We start from the raw sequence: 24,499 nt of genomic DNA, 5'->3' as shown, positions 1-24,499 counted from the left end.
CACTCTTGTCTTTCTTTCTCCTCATTTATTTCATTATAGAGTATTTTGTGAGAGAGTGAATGTTGGGAAACACTTGTGTGAACCATTTCTTTGGAGTGATCTTGTGAGGTTATTCTCTTGGGGTATTTGGGATTAATTAGAGTATTTACTCTAATTTTGTACTCTTGTTTGTATAGTGAAATTGCTTCTCTCCGCTTGTGGACGTAGGTCATCTTGACCGAACCACGTTAAATTTGTGTCTTCTTTAATTGCCGTTATTATCAACTTCCATTGTCTTTGTTATTGTCATTATACCGTTGTTTGGCTAAATTTCGCACTACTCGGGTTCCCAATCCTAACAATAACACTGATGGTCACTGAACTGTATGAAATTATGAAGTAAAATCACTTTTCTTTCGTTTGTATCAAGAAAGTCACTCAACTATCTGTATTGCACTGTAATGATCACTTAACCAGATTTATTGATTTTTCCAGTGAAAAATGCTGATTTGGCAGTCCACATAGACGTTTGGATCATATAGATTAATTAACACCCGAACAAAGCATATAACCCACCCATACACCCGATCCGAACCGTTTATAAAGATAAAAATCCACCAAAAAGTCTTACAACGCTCTTTCTTATAAACGGGTCCGATCGAGACGGATTGGGTACTGTACGGGTGGATTTTTATATTTTGTTTTGGTGTTAATTATTTTATGTAGTCAAAAAGTATATGTGGACTGCCAAGTCAGCATTTTCTACCGAAAAAATTAATAAATCTGATTGAGTGATCATCAGAGTACAATAAAAATAATTGAAAGACTTTCTTGTTACAAATGAAAGAAAAGTAATTTTGCTCAATAATTTTACATAATTCAGTGACTGACTGCGTGATAATGGACTCCATTTAATTGTGACTTGCACATGCAGATTGAGTACTTATAGGAATTTTCATGTGAGTGGGATGTGAAATAAAAGAAATAAACATGTTTTCTTAAAGTATTTTCCTGAAGTCTCCGGGACATTTTGGACAACAGTTGGCATCAACTTTTATGACGCAGACCTGAAATGTTTAACAAGCAATTAAAGAAATTAAAAGACATTATATGTTAAATATTATTACTACTATGCAATTGCAAGATCAAAACAAATATTAAAAGCTTGAGAAAGAATAAGTGGATACAGGATCATCTGGACTATGTTCCATCAAAAGGACTTGATACAGAAGTGAGAGAATAAGTGCTTTCTCCAGCTTTTCACCTACACAAAAAAAATAATTACACTAAGAAAATACCAACTAAGCAAAAACTGCATCTATAAATTTGGAGAAAACATATGTAGCTATAACTGAAAGAATTTAAAGATCAAGTGTTGTAGTGGGGTGGATAACATCTATCCACCTTTAACCAGAAGTCTTTCGAGTTTGAGCTTTGTGAATAAAACTTACTCCTTTAACGAGTCTTACACGGTACAAATTCGGATTAGTCGGGACCCACAGGGCACCAGGTGGGAAACAAAATAAAAATAAAAATTGAAAGAGTGCAATTTGAGAGGAAAAGATAACTTAAACAACATATTATAAAAATTTCTAAATCTTTTGCATGCAAATCGATAAGTTTTTAGTTCGTGGACAGGCAAAATTATTCGAAGCCAAATCAAAACCTTAATTCTTTTATAAACTGAATTGGAAGAAGTGATAACTAAAAACATCTTTTTAACAATATATCAAGGATCAGCTCATTTTCTATTCAAATTTCAGAACTCACAAACCAACGGAATGTCTAATGTTTGAATTTAAAAATAAAAAAAGAGTTAGCAAGGGACAAATTCTATAGATAAAGAACAAAAATTTGTCGCTAAACCTATTTAACAAGGATTAGCCAGATATTATCAAAATTCCTTTTGACTATGGGCTATATAGTGATACAGATAAGCGACAAACTTCATAGTTAATTCCTGTTTTTAATTGATAAAAAGAACATAGCATACACCTTATTTTTCACAGATTTTTCACGAATTTAACGTATTCACTCCATAGCTACAAAAAGTACAGAATCTAAGAGAAAGTTAAATGAAGTACCAAGAGATTAGAGTTGTGATTGTTAGGAAATGCCGAAAGATGGAACACGATTTTGAATTCCACAAAGCTTGATACAGAGGGCGAGACAATGCTTTAAACTCTCTTTGATCTAATTGCATAGTGTAAAGATTTTTATACAATTAATATTATTTGATCTTTAATAAAATGTTAGTTACCGTATTTATCAAGTTACTATTAATGACTAACATAGATTTTATTTAATAATTATCTTATTACCCAGAATAAGATAATTTCATGGTGTTCTTATTTTTCTTATGATTATTGTGGTGATATTAATATTGTCCCCCTTTACTTTGCATCTTTCTTCTAGATTTCATGGTGTTCCTATTTTTTTTATGATTGCTGTTGTGATACTAATATTGTCTTTTTTTTGTCCTTTTGTCTTTTTATTTTTTTGAGCCGAGGGTCTTTCGGAAACAGCCTCTCTCCTTTTGTCTTTTTGTTTTTTTGAGCCGAGGGTCTTTCGGAAACAGTCTCTCTACTCCTTCGAGGTAGGGTAAGGTCTGCGTACACACTACTCTCCCTAGACTCCATTAATGAGATTTTACTGGGTTGTTGTTGTTGTTGTTTTCTGCCCAGAATACATAATCCGTGTAATAAATAATCATTTTATTTCGTTCATTGCTTTCCATACTTGGCGACTTGTAATGAGTGATTTTTAGTATCCTATGTGACTGCCTGAGGTATGGCAAGCGGTAGCTATATATGGTAGAGTGAGAATATCTTGTTGAATATTTTACCATTTCTATCTTCTTTCCTTTTTCATATTTTAAGCTTTCTTGTCGAAAACAAATATTGCCGTAACTCGCACTACAAAGTATTATTGGAGTAAAGCCCTTTTAACTTATATGTCCCTAATTGTTTTTGTAAATTGAATTTACCTCCTCAACATACGTAATATTTGAATAAAGCTGAGATAAAGTATTTGAAGTTGAAAAGAACATATTGAGAGTTTGTGTTTAGACATAAATTTCACTTTAAAAAGGGGTCAAATTTTTCACCTAAAATACTCTTCAAACAAGTTTTTCAATATTTCGCTAGTATTTCAAATACTGAGACGCAAATACTTAATACTGAACTTCACTTTGCAAACATTGCAATGAAAAGTGTTACTTCTTCCCAAGCTCATCCGAATTCGCATGAAAGAACCCATGGACAAATTTAGCCAGAATGCACTAAAAACCTGTATTTCTGGTACCAATTATTTTCCTTGCCAGAACTTCATATCTACGGCTTTCACCACACAATTTGCAGCAGGCATAATAGTCGCTTAATGATAGTGACGGAAGAAGAAAAGGAAGAATAAAAAGCACTGCATACAATAGCAATAATAGCATCCAGAAATACATTGAACATTGAGAAAAGAAATCAGTATATGCTGATTTACCCACTCAAAATCTTTTAAAAATACATCTATTTTCAAAGTCCAGATTTTAGCCACCCCGAGCTTCTCTCCTCGTAGCATCATGAAGCAGCTCAATGTCAACTCCCTCGGGAGGTAACTGGACGTATCTCACAACCGATCCTCTGATGAAGCAGTTCCTCACTGAAAGCTATTACATCAAAGTAACACGAAAAATGTTAATCGGAATACCAACAAAAAAATATAGTACATGAAAAACAAAAACATTATCAGGAAAGACAAATGGAGTAGGCGAAAGGAACATGAACCAAGAAAGCAAGGAGAGGGAGGGACTGCTAAAGGCATCAGTTTCAACCAGTAAACACAATGTATTTGCATGTTCATTTAGCACTTCTATTTTTGGAACTTTGCATGCGTATGCACCAGCAAAGACATATGAATAGTAGCATAAAGGCTACTTTTATGTTGTAATGAGGATTTTGTTAGGCCAATCACTGTGTGCTACCTACTCTACAGTCTCTGCTGGTCGTTCAACTTTGGAGTAGATTTTACTAAGCATTGTTACTGAAAACATAGTCCCTTGCATCCTCGGGGGATCTGATCTTATATAAGAACATCATCGGGCAATTGTTGCTCCAGTTTCAATTCGTGCAGTTACAAAACTAAATGCAAAGATGGTCTTGGTCAATTATACCAGAAAGTTTGCTGCAGTACCATCTTGGTACTGTTTTCTAGTAAACCTTTACTTTATCAAATAAAACAAAAAACAAATAGAGCAACATATTGGAGATCAACCTTTCCACATATTTTTTAGTTCTCAATTGGCAAGATCATCAACTAGAGAATACCAATCAGTTCCAGATACTAACTTTCCACAAGGTATTTTGAAAGAAAGAGAGAAAATGTATAGTGATTTATTTGGAAGGGGAACCATCATCTCTTACTACAGCCACAGGATCGTAGCAGGTACCCAAGTCCTTGTAGTAATACAGAAACCATATGCTAACACAAATTGCCTTGACCATTCAATCTGACACTTTTGAGGTATACCGCCACATTTGCATGCTCACCGCTCAGTACACTGTTTAACAAACAAAATTTAATAATTTAAGCCCATTTGATGAACCATCTACTGAAAAGTTCCCACTGATTGGAAATGACATTGGATTACCATACCACTTGTCAAATTGAGCTGCATTGATATTAGTACCAGTGAGATGACAAACATTGTCCCTGAAGCAAGCTTCTAAAAGCAACTCATCTGATATTGAACCTCAGAAACATCAAGTAATGATCACAAATCACGAAGCTTCACAAACATCAACACTTCAGATTAACCTTTATTGGTGCACATATCCAACCAATAGTCAAAGGCTTTTAAGAAAACTATGGTTCATTGGGACTACAATCACTGAATACTAGAGGAAAGATAGCATCCTTCCTCCTAGTGCGTACACAGAAAATAGAATGAATCTCAACAGTATAATTAGAGCCGAATTAGACAGAAATTCTTGGATACGTGTGTGTGTGCGTGTTTTTGGGGGGGGGGGGGAGTCATCATCACCAACAAAATGTCCAATGAATACCATTTTTCCGAATGAAAGCAGCAGTAGAAATAAGAAATAAGTATACTCCTACTCAAAAAAAAAAAAAGGTATAGCAAAGATATAGAAGAAAGAATAGTGAACCCTATAACATTTCCTACTGATTAATTTAGTCACCAGTGATAAGAGGTCAAAGAAATTTCTTGCAAGCATAACAATCCAACCATTCATCCATAAAATATACAAGGGCAGAAGTTACCACTACTAATCAAGAAAGCAATCCTTTACCAACCCACAAAATCCATATGAAGGAGAAAAAAAGGTGCAATTACCATGTGAGGGAACTTGTCTTGATCAACGACCTTTGTGGTTTCGAGCTTAATGTTGAGATACTGATCAACTGAATGGAGCGTGCCTCGGATAGCCAAATCATTCTTCAGTTCCACTGTCACTTCTCTGCCCACCAGGTCCTTGAAGTATGAAAAAAACAACTGGAAAGGGTGGGATGGGAGAAAACTCAGTTAGACAAAGTCAAAAACATAAGAAAAAAGCATTCACTCTCGTGAAGGAATCAGAGTTTCCTATCTATAACAACCATAAGACTTCAATGAAGATAGAACTTAATCGAGAAGAAGAACAGCAAAAAGAAAAGGATAAAGTAATATTACCATTTTCTTATCTTTATGGGAAGATTCTCGTTAGTTTGCTGTGTCTTTCACGGGTTCAGCTGCCAGGAATCTGAAATTTCACACAGTTTATATGTCAAGTAACAAAAATTTACTCTCGTGATTCCAATTTATATGATGCTATTCCATTTCTAAACAAATTTTACAATTTTTAGGAATTCAAATTCATTAAACTATTCAAAGTTCAAATTTTGACATGATATTTTGTCCATCAAACTAGCTTTTCAACCATCACTTTAATGGTTTCTCATAAAGTCATAATGACTCACCCATCCTAGTACTCACATAATTTATGAGTCAATTTTCTCTTAAACGCCATACCCCATCAAACACCATATAAGATGCAACGAAGGGAGTATTATTTATAGGGATATCACCTATCAAGTTCTCTAACATACTAATCTTAACTAAAAGGGCCTGTTTCAATAGACTATAACTGAATTTAAGGGGCAATTTACTTCAATTTTTGAACTCAAATTCGTGAATTTGAGAAACGAATTTGGTAAATGACTTGAAACCTATGACTATGTCACAGTCTCAAACAAGTCGGGCGGTTATATGAATCGTCTTGACCATGTTACTCCATTCAAACTCATCTCATGACAATATATTATGCAAATACAACAAAAAAGTATAAGAAGTTCTCCATATTTTCTAAACGTATAAACCTTTGAAAGGCTAAACCGCTCCTAGAAGCATAGGACCTGCATTAAAAGTTCTAACATGTCGAAAACATATTCTCAACTAAAATGCTTGCGATAGATGATTAAACAATTCATCATTTCCGGCTTTATTCATCCTGCCTCTTTCCTAAGAGAACTAATCAAAAAAGAACACATCTTTGGAGCCACTATCACGTGAAAAGCAAACAAGAATCACATAGAGCTATGACAAATTGAATTTGTGGCTATATTTAAACATTCGGAGCAAGTACAAAGCATTGCAAACCCAAATTTTCAGATGTTGTACTCTAGCCTTAAGCTCATAGAAAAATATGGATTAGGGTTTTTGTCTCATTAGAGAAGCAGGTGAAATCTAAAAGAGGGGAACTTACTACCCGATTTCGCCGGAGAAAGAGAACTGAGAAACAAGTCCACGGCCGAACGAGAATGGAGTTCAGCACTGCCGTGATTTGAAATTGAAGCGAAAACCAATATGTAGGGGTTTAGGTCCGAAGTTGGAGGCCTTTTCCTGTAAATAAACAAAAACAAATACTCCGTAATAGGCTAAAATTTTCGAATTTAACCCTCTACTATACTTTTTGTTTTTTCCCTTCCTAAAACTTAGGTTGATAGGAATTGAAATTTTTTCACTAGTATTTCTTTGTTTCAATTGAAATTTTAGGTCTTCAAGGTTTATATTCCCTTTATTGATTTTCGGCCACACTCTTGAGTTGTATACTATACAAAATAGTTTAATTAATCGTATGTTATGCTTTAAGACCATTAATTTTTTTGTCGTATGTTTCATATTTATCCTTTATTTTAACAAAACTTGGACATAGGTGACATCTTAATTAGGCTAAAAAAACTAATTATTTATCAAAATTACAAAAATTTAAATCCTTTTGTCGAAAAGGACATAGACCAGTAACAACAACAACAAATTTAGTATATTATTACAAGTGAGATAGTGCGTACGCAGACCTTAGCCCTAGTGAAGATAGAGAGACCATTTTCAATAGATCATAAGGTTAGAAAGAACAACGAGAGGAAGACGAGAGAAATAATAATAATAATAATATAAAGAATAAAATAAAAATAAAAAAATAAAAAAGATGGAGGGGAATTAGTAGTACTAAACACTAGCAACAGTGAATACTATCTACTTAGGCATATACAGAACCTGAGTGCTACTAAAGTAATAAAATTCCTAAACTAAAAAGATTGATCTCCAAGTAATTTTATGCGGAATGGACATCTACATACAATTAAATACACGTAATTATTTTACAACAGTGTGACAGTCTTGTATCAGAGGATAACTGGACTTTGAAGTTTTGCCGATCATCCTCTTACCCACTCTTGGCATCTTGTGGCGTGTCCGCATCTTCAAATTCCTTTAATTTTTTTTAATCCCCATTTAAAACTACCCCTTTTCAAATAATTTCTCTTTTCAGCTTTTTAGTATTCTCATAATTATTATATAAATTTCGCACTTTTATTTGTCGCATGGGTTCTACTGTCCTGATAATTGTTTGCCTTACTTCGAATTTCATTCCTTAGGGCCAAGAATTAGTTTTTATCTCTGTCAATTTTGTTCTATTTTTTCCCCTTCTTTTTGTTCGGTTTATTATTGGAGCTACTACCGAAAATGGTACCATGGGGCGGACTCTCTTGCTGTTTGAGTGCAGCCGCTCTTTATCTTCTCGGCAGGAGCAGTGGAAGGTTTGTACCTTTATTTTTCCACCTTTTTATTCATCTTAAAAATTGCATCTTTGTATTGTTTTCTGTTTTCTGGTTCTCGAATTTTATTGCTCTACTAAGTACATGTCCGTGAATTAGAATGGGTTTGTTTGTTTTCCTAATGCAGAGATGCTGAAGTGCTTAAATCCGTTACAAGGGTCAATCAATTGAAGGATCTTGGTAACTAACTTTAGCTCTGTGATTTATTTATTGTGTAAACCAATTTTATTTTATTTTTTTGATTCAGCTTACCATTATTAATTTAAAACTGGAAAAGTAGAGGCTCTAACTTATGTGTTGGAGCTAGGATTTTGAGTTTATGGGTTCTGGATAAATTATTTATAAGTGGCTTTTGGGTTCTGCCGAAGTATATAGGATGAGTGAGTACCAAATGGGAGCTAGGTTCCGACCATATTCGAGTGAGGCTGTGTTAGCTGAAATACTTAGGCAATTCAGTACATGGTAAGTTCAGTAAATTGTGGGGTTACTATACAAATTGGATGTAAAAAGGTGTATAACCCTGTAAATTTGAATTACCTCTTATATGGAGGAGTGAACTTTTTAGGAGTAGTATAGGTATTAGACAAGGATATCCTTGTTGTTCCTTCTAGTTATGAAGGCACTTGCAAATTACTGAACTAGATGAGAACTTGAGGATATAACTGGTTCATTGTGCATGAACAAGAGATATTAGATGCTTGTTCAAGAGAGATATTGGTATCATCTGGAGCAGTTTTGGGACCACGAGTCAACATGAGAAAGTCGGAATCAATACTGGTAAGAGAAATGCATACTAGGGTGTGAGTTGTGTCACTGGCTGCAGAATATATTGGATTACCTTTGGGAGACAAGTTTAAAGCCTACGAACACTCAATTATGTTGGAGAAATTTGGGAGGCTCGAGAATTGGAAAAAGCAGTTTTGTCAAAGAGATCAAAATAAACCCTTGTAAAGTCAGCTTTGTCTAGAATTCCTACCTACTACATGTCCCTGTACATATGTCTTTTTTCTGTCTTATAGGAACAAATGAAGTATCATTTAGTTGAATGGAAGCGGGTGATCACCCCTTTGGAGGAGGGGCATTCGGAGGTTATTAGAAGACAAAAGCTCCAATTTGTGCCCAAGTTTGAATGCCACATTATGGCGAACAACTTAAGGAAGAGATGCAGGGAATGATTATTGATTAACTGGTGTTGCATGTGCAACAGTGTAAGAATGGAGAGGAAGATACAGATCATTTAACTACACATTGCACTTTTTCCACTACTCTGCGAAGCTTCATTTACTATGATTTTTAAATTGCTTTCGCTACTACAGTGCGGTTACATTCAAGAACCAGGCAAATGGCTTTGACAAGTTGGAGGAAGATCAACATCAAGGAAGATAAAGAAAAAAAATTAGCAAGGTCCTAACTTTATGTATATTCTGGTTTCTGGAGATAAAGAATAGGAGATTATTTGAAGGAATATTTTTTAATAACCAGAAGATTATTTGAAGGAATTGAAAAGCACTTGTGGAGAATAAGAGTTCTTTACTGTGTTACTTGTATTTTTTGTGTAAAGACGATATCCTTTATGTATGGATAGTTGGATGGAATTTCTGGAGGATAAATAAAACATGCATTATTGTAATTCAGGCACGATCTTGGTGCAATTAATAAAATGATATTCGACTAAATTAAAAGAAAGTTGAACATCTGTTCACTACACTTCATTACCAATTCTGGAGTTTAGAACTTAATATTGGATAGTTGCACTGTATACATCTTATCATTGCCTCTCATTAGCTAACTCTTTCAAGTTTGAATGATCTTTGTACTCCTTTTATTTTAGCACAACTACTAGATACTGCATCCAAAGTTTTGCCTCTGGTGGTTACGGTATCTGGAAGGGTTGGTTCAGATACACCAATTAACTGTGAGTTAAGTGGTCTACGAGGCGTGATCGTGGAAGAAACTGTACGTTGCCTCGTTCTTTATGTTGCCTCGTAATAGCGTAGGATGTCTATATTTCCTTTCAATGCTGTTATATTAAATATTCTTGATATTATTACAGGCCGAGCAACATTTTCTGAAACACAATGATGCAGGGTCTTGGATACAGGATTCTGCATTGATGCTCTCGATGTGTAAAGAAGTTCCGTGGTACCTGGTTGGAATGACTTCCCTCTTCTCTTTCTATCTTAATAATCTTGCAGGCTGTATAGATGAAATTTTTGAGAATTTTGTGGTACTTAGATTTATGCATTCTTTAATTGTTTTTTATTTGTGTACTAGAATGATGGCACAGGCCGTGCTTTTGTAATTGGTGGCCGTGGTGCCTCGGGATTGGTACTGACAATTGGAAGCGAAGTCTTTGAGGAAGCAGGGCGATCATTTGTGCGAGGGACATTGGATTATCTCCAAGGTCTTAAGGTCTGTTTTGAATTTTGATATACAACTTCTGTTCTACGTGTAAGTCATAGTCATGCATGGGTATGGTTTCACTGTCTAGTTCACTTTGAGTGAACGAGGAGGAGGAGAAGTAAATGGGAGAGGACATGAAAGAGAAGGGAAGGAGAATATCTCTCCATATTTTTCTCCACCCAAACTGCATGAAGGCAAGGATGTGAATCTTGTCTTAATAGACACTGTTTGTGCTAGTTTATTTATAAAAATTATCTTACCTTCTAAAAAAAAAGGATATGAATCTTCTCTTTCTTTGCCAATTGTACCGAATAATAAGACAGGAAGAATTAGTTACCATGAAAAGGAAATCCAACCTGTTTTTCTCTCCTATTCATTGTCTTCTTCTCAGTACCAGTCATAGCGCAGGTTGTAATTGTTTTTTCATAACTGTGCGCGTCTTTTGGTCAACCTAGTGTACTCCTTAAACTAGTGTCTAAGTACCAAATTCTTTCTCGAGTATGGCCCCCGGGGAGTTAGGAGTTAGGACAGATGAAAAGCAAAACTTCTCAAAATGGCAACTTTGGTACCCTTGACAAAGGTGCAATATCCGCCTAGCTAAATATTCAGACTCTAAATCTTATTGATGGTATCTTTGACTCCAACCTATTTTCGCGCGTTCCTGGCAAGGCTATTTCTAACTAGCTTTATAAGTGTCGAAGGTAGTGTATTGCAGGAACCCAGTCTCACCAGTCACTTGCATATCTGCTGTGTGACCATGTATTTTTGTATTTTGATGAAGTTAATTAAGTGATGGTTACTTTTGAAGATGCTTGGAGTGAAGAGGATTGAACGTGTGCTACCAGTTGGTACTTCTTTGACTGTTGTTGGCGAGGTATGATATGCCTTTTGAGTAGAGATTGTTACACCTGCATCACATATAGATACTTTTCTTTTCTTCTTTCTGAATCGAATACTCAATTTTTTTGTATCTTGTAATCATAGTGGATGACAACATTCTCAGCCATTTATTGAGATATGAATACATCTGATAACTGTGTAGCTGTGGTTTTTATGCAGTTCATATGTTCTTAGTGAAATGCCTATTATTTTGATATTTCTAAGTTAAAAAAAGAGGAAAAGCTGAATAATATAGTAATTCCAAATAAGACTAGGTTACTGTCAAGACTTACCTGAGATTTGATTAAAAAATTGTTAAGAACTAATGATCATAAGAATTTGGTAAGGTCTGTCGAACTGGGGCCACAGTACTTTACCTGAAAGCAAAACTGTTGCTTTCTGCCTCTTAGAAGGAGCAACACACATTAACAGAATTTGGATGATGCTAATACCTAAATTCTGTCAACTCATTGATTACCCGCTCTATGTATTCCTAAAGTAATGGTAAATAAAACTGATGACCACTAATAAGAAAGCTAGAGAAATGGAACACCTTCTATATACTTATTAAGTCTCAGTACTTTCAATATAATTGGTATTTATCTGAATTAGAAATATTAGTATTAGTTGACACATTCTTTTGTTTGAAAAAAAATTGTTGTTCTTGGGGGTAAAAAGGGAGGAGACTTCCTAAGAGGATTCAACTCTAGAACAAACTCAAATTGATCCAAGAGATACAGAAATTAAACTATGCCTTTGAATCACATAAAATGCATATCAAAACAGTGTATTAACATTAAACAAATATACAAAATGGCTCGGGTCTTTTGTTGCAACTGGGAGGAGCAAGCATCCAAAGTTTGGACTTGCTTTAAATTTGCCATTCCTCGTATTTTTCATTTGTCATCATTACCTGATTGGTAGGGAATACTTTGAAGAAAAATTAATAAATAAAACAAATAACAAATATAAAAAACTAACAAGGAAATAAGAGTATGAAAATTCATCCAATATTACAAGATTACTCTGGCTATGCTTAAGCATTCATTGTTCACTTGTGCAGATAAGAGCTGTTTGTAGAGTGTAACAAGTTCCTTTTACCTTTGTAATTGTTTCAGGCTGTTACAGATGACATTGGAACAATTCGGATCCAGCAACCGCACAAAGGCCCGTTTTATGTCTCTGATAAAACTATTGACCAGCTCATTGCAAATCTTGGGAAATGGTCAAGGTTAGTATGCTTTACTTTCCAACTGATATCACCCCTATATTTTCCTAAGTAACTATACGTACACAGGCTGGCGTCCAATGATAAGTTCGAACTCATTGACATGAGTACATTCTACTTCAATTAGGGTAGTGTATTTTATAAGATCTGTATCATATCCGTTCAACACATATATTTTCAGGAAAAATGGAAGTTCATAAAATAACTTGCATGAACATGTCAATTCCCCCATGAGTAGGGGAAGGGGGGGTGTATTTAAGTGGATAAGGGTAGTGGCACTGGCCTATTATCCACCAAGTTTCACACCGTGCACCAGCTTGCCCTCGGGGGATTTTGTAGTATTAAAAAAAAATTCCCTCTTGAGTATGTCTATATGCGCCCAGGAATTGTTGATGGTGGTCTCATAAGTAGTATTGATAAGTTCTTTTCCTTTCAGATGGTACAAATATGCTTCAATGGGCTTTACAGTCTTCGGTGTATATCTACTTGTGAAGCATGCTTTTCGTTATGTGATGGAACGAAAGCGTCACTGGGAATTGCGCAGGAGGTATGTTTAACCTAAGACTCTTAAAACTGCAGGGTTCTTTTTCTCTCTTTTTTTTTCCCTTTAATATTCCCTCAGTTTCGTGTCTTGTAAAGTACTTCTTAGATGTTTGGCTACCATGATGCTTTTAAAAATTACTATGGTGTAGAAGTTTTACCTCACTGTGTTTTCTTTTCATGTTTGATTTCAAGGATGAGGTGAGATGCTGCTAGTTTAAGACGTCGCTTTCTTTAGGCTGCGTCAGTTAGCTCAATTGGGGGATCAATGAGTTGCTTAGAAAGATGCTTTTGAAGATGGCAAAGCCAAAAAAGTAATTTAGGGAGGAGAATTTGATGTAGAACCAAGAAGAGGGTAGAGAGGACCGAGAAAATGAGAAAGGGAGAAAGAGAGAAAGTTAACGAGAGAGTGAGAGAAGAGAGAAGCTGTAACAAGGAGATACTCAGAAAGTGTTCATTCATTAACTGCTTTAAATTAAATTACATAAGTTGTCTTATATAAGACAGGGAGAAAAATGTAGAATTTAGACATGTCTAGAGAAACTTTTAACATCAACTTAAAACTATCCTGCGTAGTGAAACTTTGCTGTTTTTTTCTTCTTGTTCCCTAAAATTACCAATGCAGAAAGGTATTTTCTTCTTTTAATGATCTAGATCTCAATGCTTATGGCATTGAACTTACTGGAAATATATTTGTGCATCAGTTCGTTTGGAGTGGAAAAGATTGTGTGCCCGTCATTTTTATGTTCTTATATTACAGAATTCCTCCAATTGATGCCTTTGCAATTCTGTACATTTCAAGTGACAATTTGGCTTTTTCTGTTTTTCCTTTTTCGTTAATAATCCTAATCCGAGAAACGCTTGACCGTGCAGGGTTCTTGCTGCTGCTGCTAAAAGGACAGGACATGAGGATAAAGGTAGCCTGCTTGGTTTTCATTCTTCTATCATATTGTCTCAATCCTTGGTTACTTTGCCATCAAATTGTACTATTTTGCTTCCTGTTGAAATGTAGGTTCTAATGCTACAACTGAGAATGGAGTGGATACTCACCATTTAATGCCAGATTTATGCGTCATATGCTTGGAGCGGGAATACAACTCAGTTTTTGTCCCGTAAGACCCTTTTAACTTACCTCTGGTTATTTGGGATTCTTATGATTTAGTCTATTATATTACCATGGTAAGGGCATTTTGCTTCTTACCGTGGAGAAAGTACATGAAAAGCCACTATTGCAGTTTGAACGATTCCTCGCATCCCACTTCAGATCTTGTTTCCCTAGTTAATGGCACATTTCATCCCAATCAGTGGATTGTTGCCATGTTGATGTTGAGCCTTTAGAGATGCACCATGTTAACTAAGACGCTCTGTGAATTAATAAACAACTGCCTATGCAAGTTGTAATCGAGCGCCCCTCTTTCCTAAGTTATGTTCTTCATAAATAAACAGGCTTCCTATCATTCATCTTTTATCACTATTACTTCAAAAAAATTAATTTTCAGGACAAATTGCTTTGCTGCAAAATTCGCATATTTATCAAGATTCATATGCCAACCCCAGCTAGTTTGGAATGAGGTTTAGTTGTTGACTCGTTTTATGACTAACCCATCACAACAGAAAAGAGTTCATATAAGCAAGAACACCTAATTCAGATAAAACTAGTTTACTGTTTACCTTACAAGGATAAGTGCGAGATTTTGGAGCCTAGTTTGCCTTAAAAGTCTAATTGTTTAATATTGGAATGAGATGGTCCTGAATGGAGCAGCGTGTGTAGAGGACTCATATAGCTGCCTCAACTGACTTTAGGTTCTTGTGTAGTCGAGTTAATTGGATTTGATTACTTATGGGTTAGCCCCCCTTTTCTCCACGTCTCAGCCGCTGAATGAGATTCTGAGAAAGTAAACCTATGTCCCAGACTTGTCATCAGGTTTTGCGTATGTTCCAATTGTCTTTCACTGGCAGAGTATGAAATCTGCATCATTCTATTGAAGTATTCTCCTCGTTTGGTTCATCACCCCATCTGGGCAAATTTTCTTAAACACACTGCACAAATTAAATTAAGGGCTTTGAGGGGTCAGAGTAGAAAAACGCAGGGAAACTGCGGCATAGGAGTATTTTGTTCCATCTCTTGTTCTATCGATGATTATCTATTGTATGGTATTGCCATTAGAGTGGGCTGGAGACACTTTGTTACTTGGAACAGGAGATGGGATAGGAACATGGGACTGAAGGTGGTGTATCCTCACCTCCAATACATTAAATAACTGCTGGATATTAACTGCCAAGCTTGAGCACTTTATGTTGGTTTTATACAGAGCATACTCATTGTTCTGAAAATCCTATGTTTCTTGATACTATGATATAATATTTGGTGCACTTATACCTGTTTGTTTCGCAGGTGTGGTCATATGTGTTGTTGCATGACGTGCTCTTCACACTTGACAAACTGCCCACTTTGTAGGAGACGGATTGACCAAGTGGTGAAAACTTTTCGTCATTGATGTGCTTATTGTGGTCTGTGGTTGAGCAGAAAGCCGATTCACTCACTCTCTTGTTGAAATCGTCTGCTGAAATATCATTTTCTCGCTCACAGAATCAATTTTTTTTTGTGCCGAAGTAGTTCTAATAGCTCATGTGAAGGTTTAGGAGCTTTTGGTTGTGTTAGCCTTTCTTGAAACTCGAATTTAACCTGTAGATAGTATTGAGCTGGATTAATTCGTAAATTGAGAAGTTTTATGCCAAATGATGTATAGCCTCAATTCATCTCTCCATTCAACGGTTTGACTTGTGCTTCTATTTCACAAGCTCATTTTTTGATAAACGGATGGGTTTAGTTTGATATCATGATTAAAAAAAAATAGAAAGTGAGCTTAATCTAATCGCAAAAGCTAACAATCAATTCCTTAATTCAATGTAAGACAACCTAACAAAGCAAGGGACGAAATATTCTACATTTTAATTATCTAGCTCTTTTTTTATTAGATAGAAAAAAGCCTAACAAAGATAGAAAGCTATGCCTAAAAAAGTTTTTAGTGCCTTCTAATCGCTATGAATGCTTTTATTTACCTAGTTAGCCAATAGCAGCCTTTTCATCCAACCATTAAAAAATCTGTTTTCTAAAATGACGGCTGCACGGTATTATTATTTTTTCAGCTGTGATTTGACATTTCTGTCTTCCATTTTCTTCTTCTTGCCCAAGGCAATATATACCTTGTTCCCCTTCTAGTTGGCCGTTGATTTTCGAAGGAAAAATGGGTCTATATAGCTGGAAATGATGCTCTCTCTTTTTTCCTTTTTATTAAACCATTGGGTGGTATTCAGTATATATGGGCTCGATTAATTCTTATTTGCATAGTCTAAAGTCCATTTAAGAGGAAGATTCTCTAACAAAAAATTCTAAATTCCAAGAGTTAGAAATCGAAATTTCTGAGTATTGCAGAAAATTCTGTCTCTCCTGACTTCAACAAAAAAAAAAAGCGATTCTTACAACCAATAATCCACTGTTTTTCCTTCTACTAATTAGTCTAAGTCCTGCTATTACTTTAAGACTTTGAAACGTAAACCCTTCTACTCTCTCCCCTTTCGAATACGATGCCACTGCCTTTATGCTGATGTTTAGTTCCACTTTCCCAAGTTTCCATTTTCTTCCTACCAAGTGACAAAGACATCTTTTAATAACAGGTGTCATTGATACTGTTTCACAAATAAAAAATATTATGTGTATAATGTTTTTCGATATATGTGTTTAATTTATCGTTTGAAAATTATTAAATTGTGACAATAGACTGAACTAGTTATAAAAACTTATGCGGTCCGATTACGGGCCTTAGCAAATTGTGCTTTCTACCTAACAGTGCATATGCATTCATCTTTTTTGTCAAAAAGGAAAGCATGAGAAAGTCATGAGGAATATGATCCCCTTATGGCCAGAATCATATTATTGTAATATGTCTACAATAGCAAATAAAGTACATAATTATTTCTACACGATGGCCAAATGAGGAATATCTAGTGGAAATTTCGGCTTCATTGGGTTTATCCTTTCACACCATAGAGTCCTAATTATCAAGATTAAGGAACTGACTTAATTAATATAAATCCTTAATCTCGTCTCTTATATTAAACGTCCTCATCCTTACCTTTTTTCCCATCTCAACTCACAAAACAAAACAAAACACAATCGGACTTCTTCTCAAATGGCAAAGAACCAGAGCAACACCAAATTACAATCTCAGTCCCGAGGATCATATCGAAAGATTTTCAAGGCGTTTAAACGTCGTTTTTCTTCAGCTCGTCCACTAACACAGAGCCCAATTTCTACTACTAAAAAACCTGATACCAAGCCGTCAACCGCCATTGCTTCTGCTTCAAACAATGTATTCATAGAGTATAATCACAAGCCCAAGCCCATGTTCAAATCTGAAAAGAAGCCCGGCCCGGTAAACAATATGGAAGCAAATTTTCAGCAAAATCAGGGACCTAAAGGAGTGAAGTTTCAAGCTGGATATAATAATACTACTACTACTACTAGTACTAATACTACTGCTAGTAATGAGAAGTTCAATAATTTTATTGATCACGTGAAGAACAAGATAAAAGCTACGTCAACTTTCGTTGTTACAGATGAGAATGATGATACAGCAGCTGGTGCTAAAAGGACAACGACAAGAAGGGACAGTTTTAATGACAGGGTTTCTCATTTTATCAATCGGGCTAAGCTAAAGATGAGAACTACTACTATTGTTGGTGATAGTAGTGGTGGTAATAATGGTGATGGAAAGTTGCAGACATATATTCCGCGTTAAAAATATTGGAACGGGATAAGAAGAATCTCAGCAGAAAAATAATATATTATATTTATGTATGCTTTAAAAATAAGGTGAAATCTTTTATTGGTCGAGTGTTTTAAAATATTGGTTGGGTACCGTGCGTGTGTATGAGTACCGGAGAAAAGGAGGTGAACTTTTAAGGTTGCGTGTATAAAAATATTTGTTTGATTTGAGTATAAGTTGTATGCTTTAATTTATTCTACGGGGTTAATTTCACTTATAGTCATTCAACTATCTTTCAATTTCACTAAAGCTATTTAATTATTTTTTATTACTTAAAATTAACTAAACTTTATTATTGTCACTTAAAAGTCATTTTGCCTCAAACTCCAATCATAAATATGACATGACATTAAATTTTATGATAAAAATCCAAAAATAAATGTCACATAAGCTAATATGGGCCATACCCATTTTAAATCAATTTATCTTTTAATGTGATTTGACCTATAATTCAAATAGGTTTCGATAAAAAAAAATATTAAGTTCCACATTAGTTTAAAATGATTATCCTATACTATAAAGTTTTGCCTTTTCTGTTACATAATGCACATTCATAATTATTCTATACTAAAATAATCTATGCTAGAAAATTCTTATTTTGTTTGTATGCCCCATCCGAGTCATTTTATAATTCTGCTTTAGCTTCAGCAGAGTTATAAAATGACTCGGATGGGGCATACAAACAAAATAAGAATTTTCTAGCATAGATTATTTTAGTATAGAATAATTATGAATGACTCGGATGGGGCATACAAACAAAATAAGAATTTTCTAGCACATTAGTTTGGATACAATAGTATTTTAGTTTCAGCAGAGTTATAAAATGACTCGAATGGGGCATGCAAACAAAATAAGAATTTTCTAGCATAGATTATTTTAGTATAAAATAATTATGAATGTGCATTATGTAACAAAAAAAAGTAAAACTTTGTAGTATATGATAATCATTTTAAACTAATGTAGAACTTAATATTTTTTTTTATCGAAACCCATTTGGATTATGGGTCAAATCACATTAAAGGATAAATGGATCTAAAATAAGTATGACCCATATTAGCTTATGTGGCATTTATTTTTGAATTTTATCATAAAATTTATTGCCATGTCATATTTATGGTAGGGGTTTGAGGCAAAATAACTTTTAAGTGACAATGATAAAGTTTAGTTACTTTTAAGTGACAAAAAATAATTAAATAATTTTGGTAAAATTGAAAGATACTTCAATGACCATCAGTGAAATTAACTCCTGCAATGTTATACAATATTCTAGAAATTATGGTATTCAACATTCTTGAAGTTGACGGGGAATTTTTCGTTGGTCACCACTACTTAAATGCTAACTGCTTGCTAATCTGAAAAAGAAAACTTGTTGGTTTCAAGTACACGCAAACGCAAGTATACGTGGTCGTCAAGTAATAAATTGACTCGAAAGTCGGATGTCGAACTCACAGATACTTGGATTAATCGTTAATTAAGCAAACTAAAATCAACTTACTGTCCAAGATGATCAAAAATTTAACTTTTCTATTACAATTACTATTGCGAAATTCAAACACGTAACCAAGGGAGATATAGATTCCAGGGTTGTGGTCGGTTTATCAATCCTATTGAGTTCGTAATTATACATGCTAATCCAAATTATCTATGATTGCTAGTTGACCGGATCGTTTATATAAATAGCATGTTCCCACAATACTATTCGTCTATCCATAATATATCAACCATATATTCCTATGATCTTGAATCTATCATGAATGAATATAATACGGTATTCAACTAAGCAAGACTGTTAGGTATATTCCTATCCTAACTGCGAAATCTTTCCCCGAGCCACGGGTTCAGAAACAAGCTCTCTCCAATTCTACTCTAATCTAAACACGGCTTTCCCAAACATAGCATAGATAGTAAATAGAACTCAACTGCTGGCCAAACAATTAAGCAATTATGCACAGAATTAGAGAAACAACCAAAGATGATAACTCGAATTAATGGTAATATAATTAATAAACTTCAATATTCATGACAACCACAACCCTAGAACGTGAAGTTTAGCTCCACATAGACATGGTAGCAAAATAACAAATCATCAAGAAAAAATAAAGATTACTAAGTTTGATGGAAGAAAGATAGAATCTGATAAATTCCGGCCTCCACGGCGGCTCCGTGCTCTCCCTAGGTCTAAAGTCTGCCCAAAGTCGGTCTTGTGATGACCCAAAATGTAATCTTTAAATTTAATAAGTAATCATGTGTTCTAAGACCTCAACAAATACTATTTATTATTTCTCGACTTGCGTGCGCAGTCCGTATAATTTCCGAAAAAGTTTTTGTGTGAAAAATAGATTAAAATGTGAAATAGAGCTTTAAAACTCAACTCAGTTGATTTTGATCAATATTTTGAGCAAACAAACTCGCATCAGTATTTTGACAGTTCCGATAGGTCTGTATCGTGATTTGGGACTTGGGCGTATGCCCGGAATCGAATTTCGAGGTCCCTAGCCCGAGATATGGAATTTTGATGAAAAATTAAAAGTTTGAAAGCTTAATGATTTTTAAGAATTTACTGATGTTGGATTTATTGACACCGGGTCCGTATTTTGGTTTCAAAGTCCGGTATAGGTCCACTATAATATTTATGACTTGTCTACCGAATTTGGTGAGAATCGGAGTTGATTTGACGTGATTCGAACGTCCGGTTGTATAAAAAAATATTTTAAAGTTTTCTTGAAAATTTTCTTTGATTTGGTGTTCGATTCGTAGTTCTAAGTATTAGTTTGGCGATTTGATCACGCGAGTAAGTTCGTATGATATTTTAGGACTTGTGTGCATGTTTGGTTTGAGCCCCGAAGGCTCGGGTGAGTTTCGGATAGGCTACAGGATGATTTCGGACTTAGGAAATCTGGTTTTCTGCAAACTTCAGGCTTCTGGTGTGTTCTTCTTCGTGTTCGCGAAGGTACTCTCGCGAACGCGAATAGCAAATTGGGGCTGGCACATTTTGTGCTTCGCGTTCGTGATAGAGTAAACGCGTTCGCGAAGGCTTGAGTGCAAAGCTTCGCATTCGCGAAGGGAAAGAGGCTAACCAGGAAATTGCCTTCGCGTTCGCAAAGGCCAAGCCAGGCAAGCATCGCGTTCGCGAAGAGTAAAATTGGTCAGCAGAAATTTGTGCTTCGCGAACGCAAGGCACTGACCGCGTTCGCGAAGGGTAAAAATCCCAGAAACAGAACTTAAGTTCTTGAAAATGAGATTCGTCCCATTTTCAACTCTTTTCCATTTTTGAGCTCGGGTAAGGCGATTCTTGGGCGATTGTTACGGAAAAATATTGGGATAAGTGTTCCTTATCCTATATTGATTATATTTCATGATTCCATACTCATTTATATCATGAATCCATGAAATTTTGGGAGAAAATTCAGATTTTTATAAAATCTTCCAAAAACGAAAATTTAAGATGTGAAGGTCCATTTAATATCGGAATTGGATAAATTTTATATGGTTGAACTCGTAGCGGAACGGTTGTTCGAATTTTGTGAGTTTTTTGGGATATATAACGTGGGTCCCACTGTCGAATATTTAAATAAATTTTAGATTTTTATCTAAAAAATTAGTAAATTCATATGGAATTAATTCCTATGATTCGTATTGAGTATATCGAATTGTTTGTGAATAGATTTGATGCTTTTGGAGATAAATTCAAAAGGAAAAGTTGTGGTCGAATAATTTATTGGAATGTGCAAAGCGAGGTAAGTGTCGTGGTTAACCTTGACTTGAGAGAATAGAACCCTTAAATTATTTGTTATGTGAAATGTATGTGAACGACGTATAGGCGAGGTGACGAGTGTCTATACGTCGTCAAATTAAGTGTTTGCATAATTATTTAAAAATCCTAAATTTGTTTTAATACACTAATTAATTGTTATGATAATTGTTTCTCTCGTATTCTTCTTCAAATATTAATTCTTGAATTCCTACAATAATTGCTACATGCTGATTTGATTTATGTGCATTAATTGCTACTTGACATTTAGCATATTAAATAGTAAACTGCTTATTTTTCTCCCTGATTTTCATAATAAATTGTTATTTGTCATTGTTTGTTTCATAATTAAATCATAATTATTATATGCGTGTTGTATTAAACACTTTATATTAATAGTTGCATTTATTGGGGCAATTTCTTCTATAAGAATTGGTAAATGAATATATTGGAGGAGCGGGTTGCACGCCGCAACAGAATTGATTGAAATGAATATATTGGGGGATCGGGTTGCACGCCGCAACAGACTTATTAAAAGTCCATATTGGGGGATCGGGTTACACACCGCAACAAACTTGATTAAAAGTCCATATTGGTGGATCGAGTTGCACGTCGCAACAGACTTGCTTAAAAGTCGATATATATATATATATATATATATATATATATATATATATATATATATATATATATATATATATATATATATATATATATATATATATATATATATTGGTGGATCGTGTTGCACGCCGCAACAGATTTGATTAAAATAAATATATTGGAGGAGCGGGTTACACGCCACAACAGAATTAAATATGAATATATTGTGGGAGCGGGTTGCACGCTACAACAGGAATTGATTGAAAGAATAATTGAATATGATTGCTGAGTTGACTTCAACTATAAGAATGAGTTACCGGATTTATTTCTATTATTGTGGTTATTACTATTATTGCGTACAGGGTAATGTAAGTGACATGCCTTAGCCTCGTCACTACTTCATCGATGTTAGGCTCGGCACTTACCAGTACACGAGGTCGGTTGTACTGATACTACACTCTGCACTTCTTGTGCAGATTTCGGAGTTGGTCCTAGCGGCATACCATAGACTTGCTCGGATTTCAGCTATCAGAGGAGACTTGAGGTATAGATGCACGGCGTCCGCAATTCTGAAGTCCCCTTCTACCTTATTTTAGCTGTGTGTTTGCTTTCAGACAGCTTTATTTTATTCAGACCTTTATTTGTATTATTCTAGAAGCTCGTGCACTTGTGACACCAATTCTGAGATGGTATTTAGACTCCGTTATATTTTTTATATGGATTATTCACTACATTTCAAACTTTACTTCCGCATTTGTTTCTCTGTTATTAATAAATTTAAAAATTGTTTAAAATGGCTAATATTATTCTAATGTTGGCTTGCCTAGTAAGTGAAATGTTAGGTGTCATCACGGTCTGAAGATGGGAATTTCGAGTCGTGGCAGTTGGTATCAGAGCATTAGGTTACATAGGTCTCACGAGTCACGAGCAAGCTTAGTAGAGTCTAAAGGATCGGTACAGAGACGTTTGTACTTATCTCTCAGAGGCTATGAAATTTAGGAACAATATCATTTCTTTCTTATCCTATCGTGCAATTTTATTCTATCATCGATGATTGAACCATTCTACTCTTATTCTCTAATAGATGGTGAGAACACTTAATACCTCTACCGATGGACAGGGACTAGAACCCCCGGTGGCAACTATGGCCAGGGGTAGAGGTCGAGGCAGAGGCAGGGATAGAGCTCAGTCCAGAGCTCGAGCAGCTGCACCTGTTGTAGAACCTCAGGTGGATCTTTAGGAGGAAGTTCCAGTTCAGAATGTACCAGTTGGACCAGTTCAGGTCCCGGAAGGATTAATAGCCACTCCAGTCCTCCAGGACGCTCTAGTCTGGTTGGTGAGTCTTATGGAGGGCGTGGCCCAGAATATTACATTTCTAGTGGCGCCAGCCGTCTCACAGCTGGGGGAGGAGCACAAACTCCCACTACTCCCGCTCCGGAGCAGATAGCTCCCCAGAATCAGGCTCCAACAGCCCCGCCAGTTGGGTTAGTTCAGCCAGTTGTTGCGGCACATACCGGTGATAGGCCCGCCATGTCTTTTGAGGCCTTATTGAGACTGGATTACTTTACCAAGCTTTTTCCGGTTCACTTCAGTGGTACACCTTCTGAGGACCCACATAATTATCTTGAACGCTGCCACGAGGTGCTGCGGAACATGGGTATAGTTGAGACCAATGGGGTTGATTTTGCTGTATTTCAGATGACGGGTTCCGCCAGGAGGTGGTGGAGGGATTATACATTGACTAGACCAGTTGGATCGCCTGCACTTTCCTGGGAGCAGTTCTCTCAGCTATTTCTGGATAAGTTCCTTCCTATCACACTGAGAGAGGATTTTGGCAAGCAATTTGAGTGTCTACAACAGGGCAGTATGATTGTTACTCAGTATGAGTCCCGTTTTATGGTTTTGGCTCCTCATGCTCTCCTTTTACTACCTACTGAGGGAGAGAGAGTGAGAAGGTTTATTGAGGGACTCACTCACCCTATCAGGCTTCATATGGCCAAGGAGACCGGAAGTGAGATTTCTTTTCAGGCGGCTGCTAATGTCGCGAGGAAGATCGAGATGGTTCTTGCACAGGAGAGAGGGCAGAGATTTGATAAGAGGCCTCGTCAGTTCGGTGGTTTTAGTGGTGCCTCGTCTGGAGGTAGGGGTAATTTTGGTAGGGGTCATCCTCCCAGACCGTTTCAT

General features: G+C 35.6%; 1 protein-coding gene and 1 long non-coding RNA gene across 2 annotated transcripts; one reads left to right on the top strand and one right to left on the bottom strand.

Annotated features, from left to right (window-relative positions):
• Positions 1-3,381: 3,381 nt before the first annotated feature.
• LOC107769305 (uncharacterized) lies at positions 3,382-5,459 on the bottom strand. The gene is made up of 3 exons (XR_012705057.1): positions 5,324-5,459; positions 4,624-4,708; positions 3,382-4,528 (listed from the first exon to the last, which is right to left on the bottom strand). It is a non-coding gene; the product is annotated as an uncharacterized LOC107769305 (long non-coding RNA).
• A 2,102-nt stretch (positions 5,460-7,561) lies between these two features.
• Positions 7,562-15,872, top strand: LOC107769306 (E3 ubiquitin-protein ligase SP1-like). Its single transcript, XM_016588513.2, has 11 exons — positions 7,562-8,064; positions 8,210-8,262; positions 9,914-10,038; positions 10,136-10,231; positions 10,357-10,494; positions 11,294-11,359; positions 12,483-12,595; positions 13,029-13,139; positions 14,006-14,049; positions 14,145-14,244; positions 15,528-15,872. Exons 1-11 carry the CDS (start codon positions 7,991-7,993, stop codon positions 15,628-15,630), a joined length of 1,023 nt encoding a protein of 340 aa, XP_016443999.2. The 5' UTR covers positions 7,562-7,990; the 3' UTR covers positions 15,631-15,872.
• Positions 15,873-24,499: the final 8,627 nt, after the last annotated feature.

This window comes from Nicotiana tabacum, chromosome 22 (genome assembly GCF_000715075.1).
Source record: "Nicotiana tabacum cultivar K326 chromosome 22, ASM71507v2, whole genome shotgun sequence".
In the NCBI taxonomy this organism is placed as follows: domain Eukaryota; kingdom Viridiplantae; phylum Streptophyta; class Magnoliopsida; order Solanales; family Solanaceae; genus Nicotiana; species Nicotiana tabacum.
Note: the sequence above shows the minus strand (reverse complement) of the source record. Positions and strands in the feature narration are given on the sequence as shown.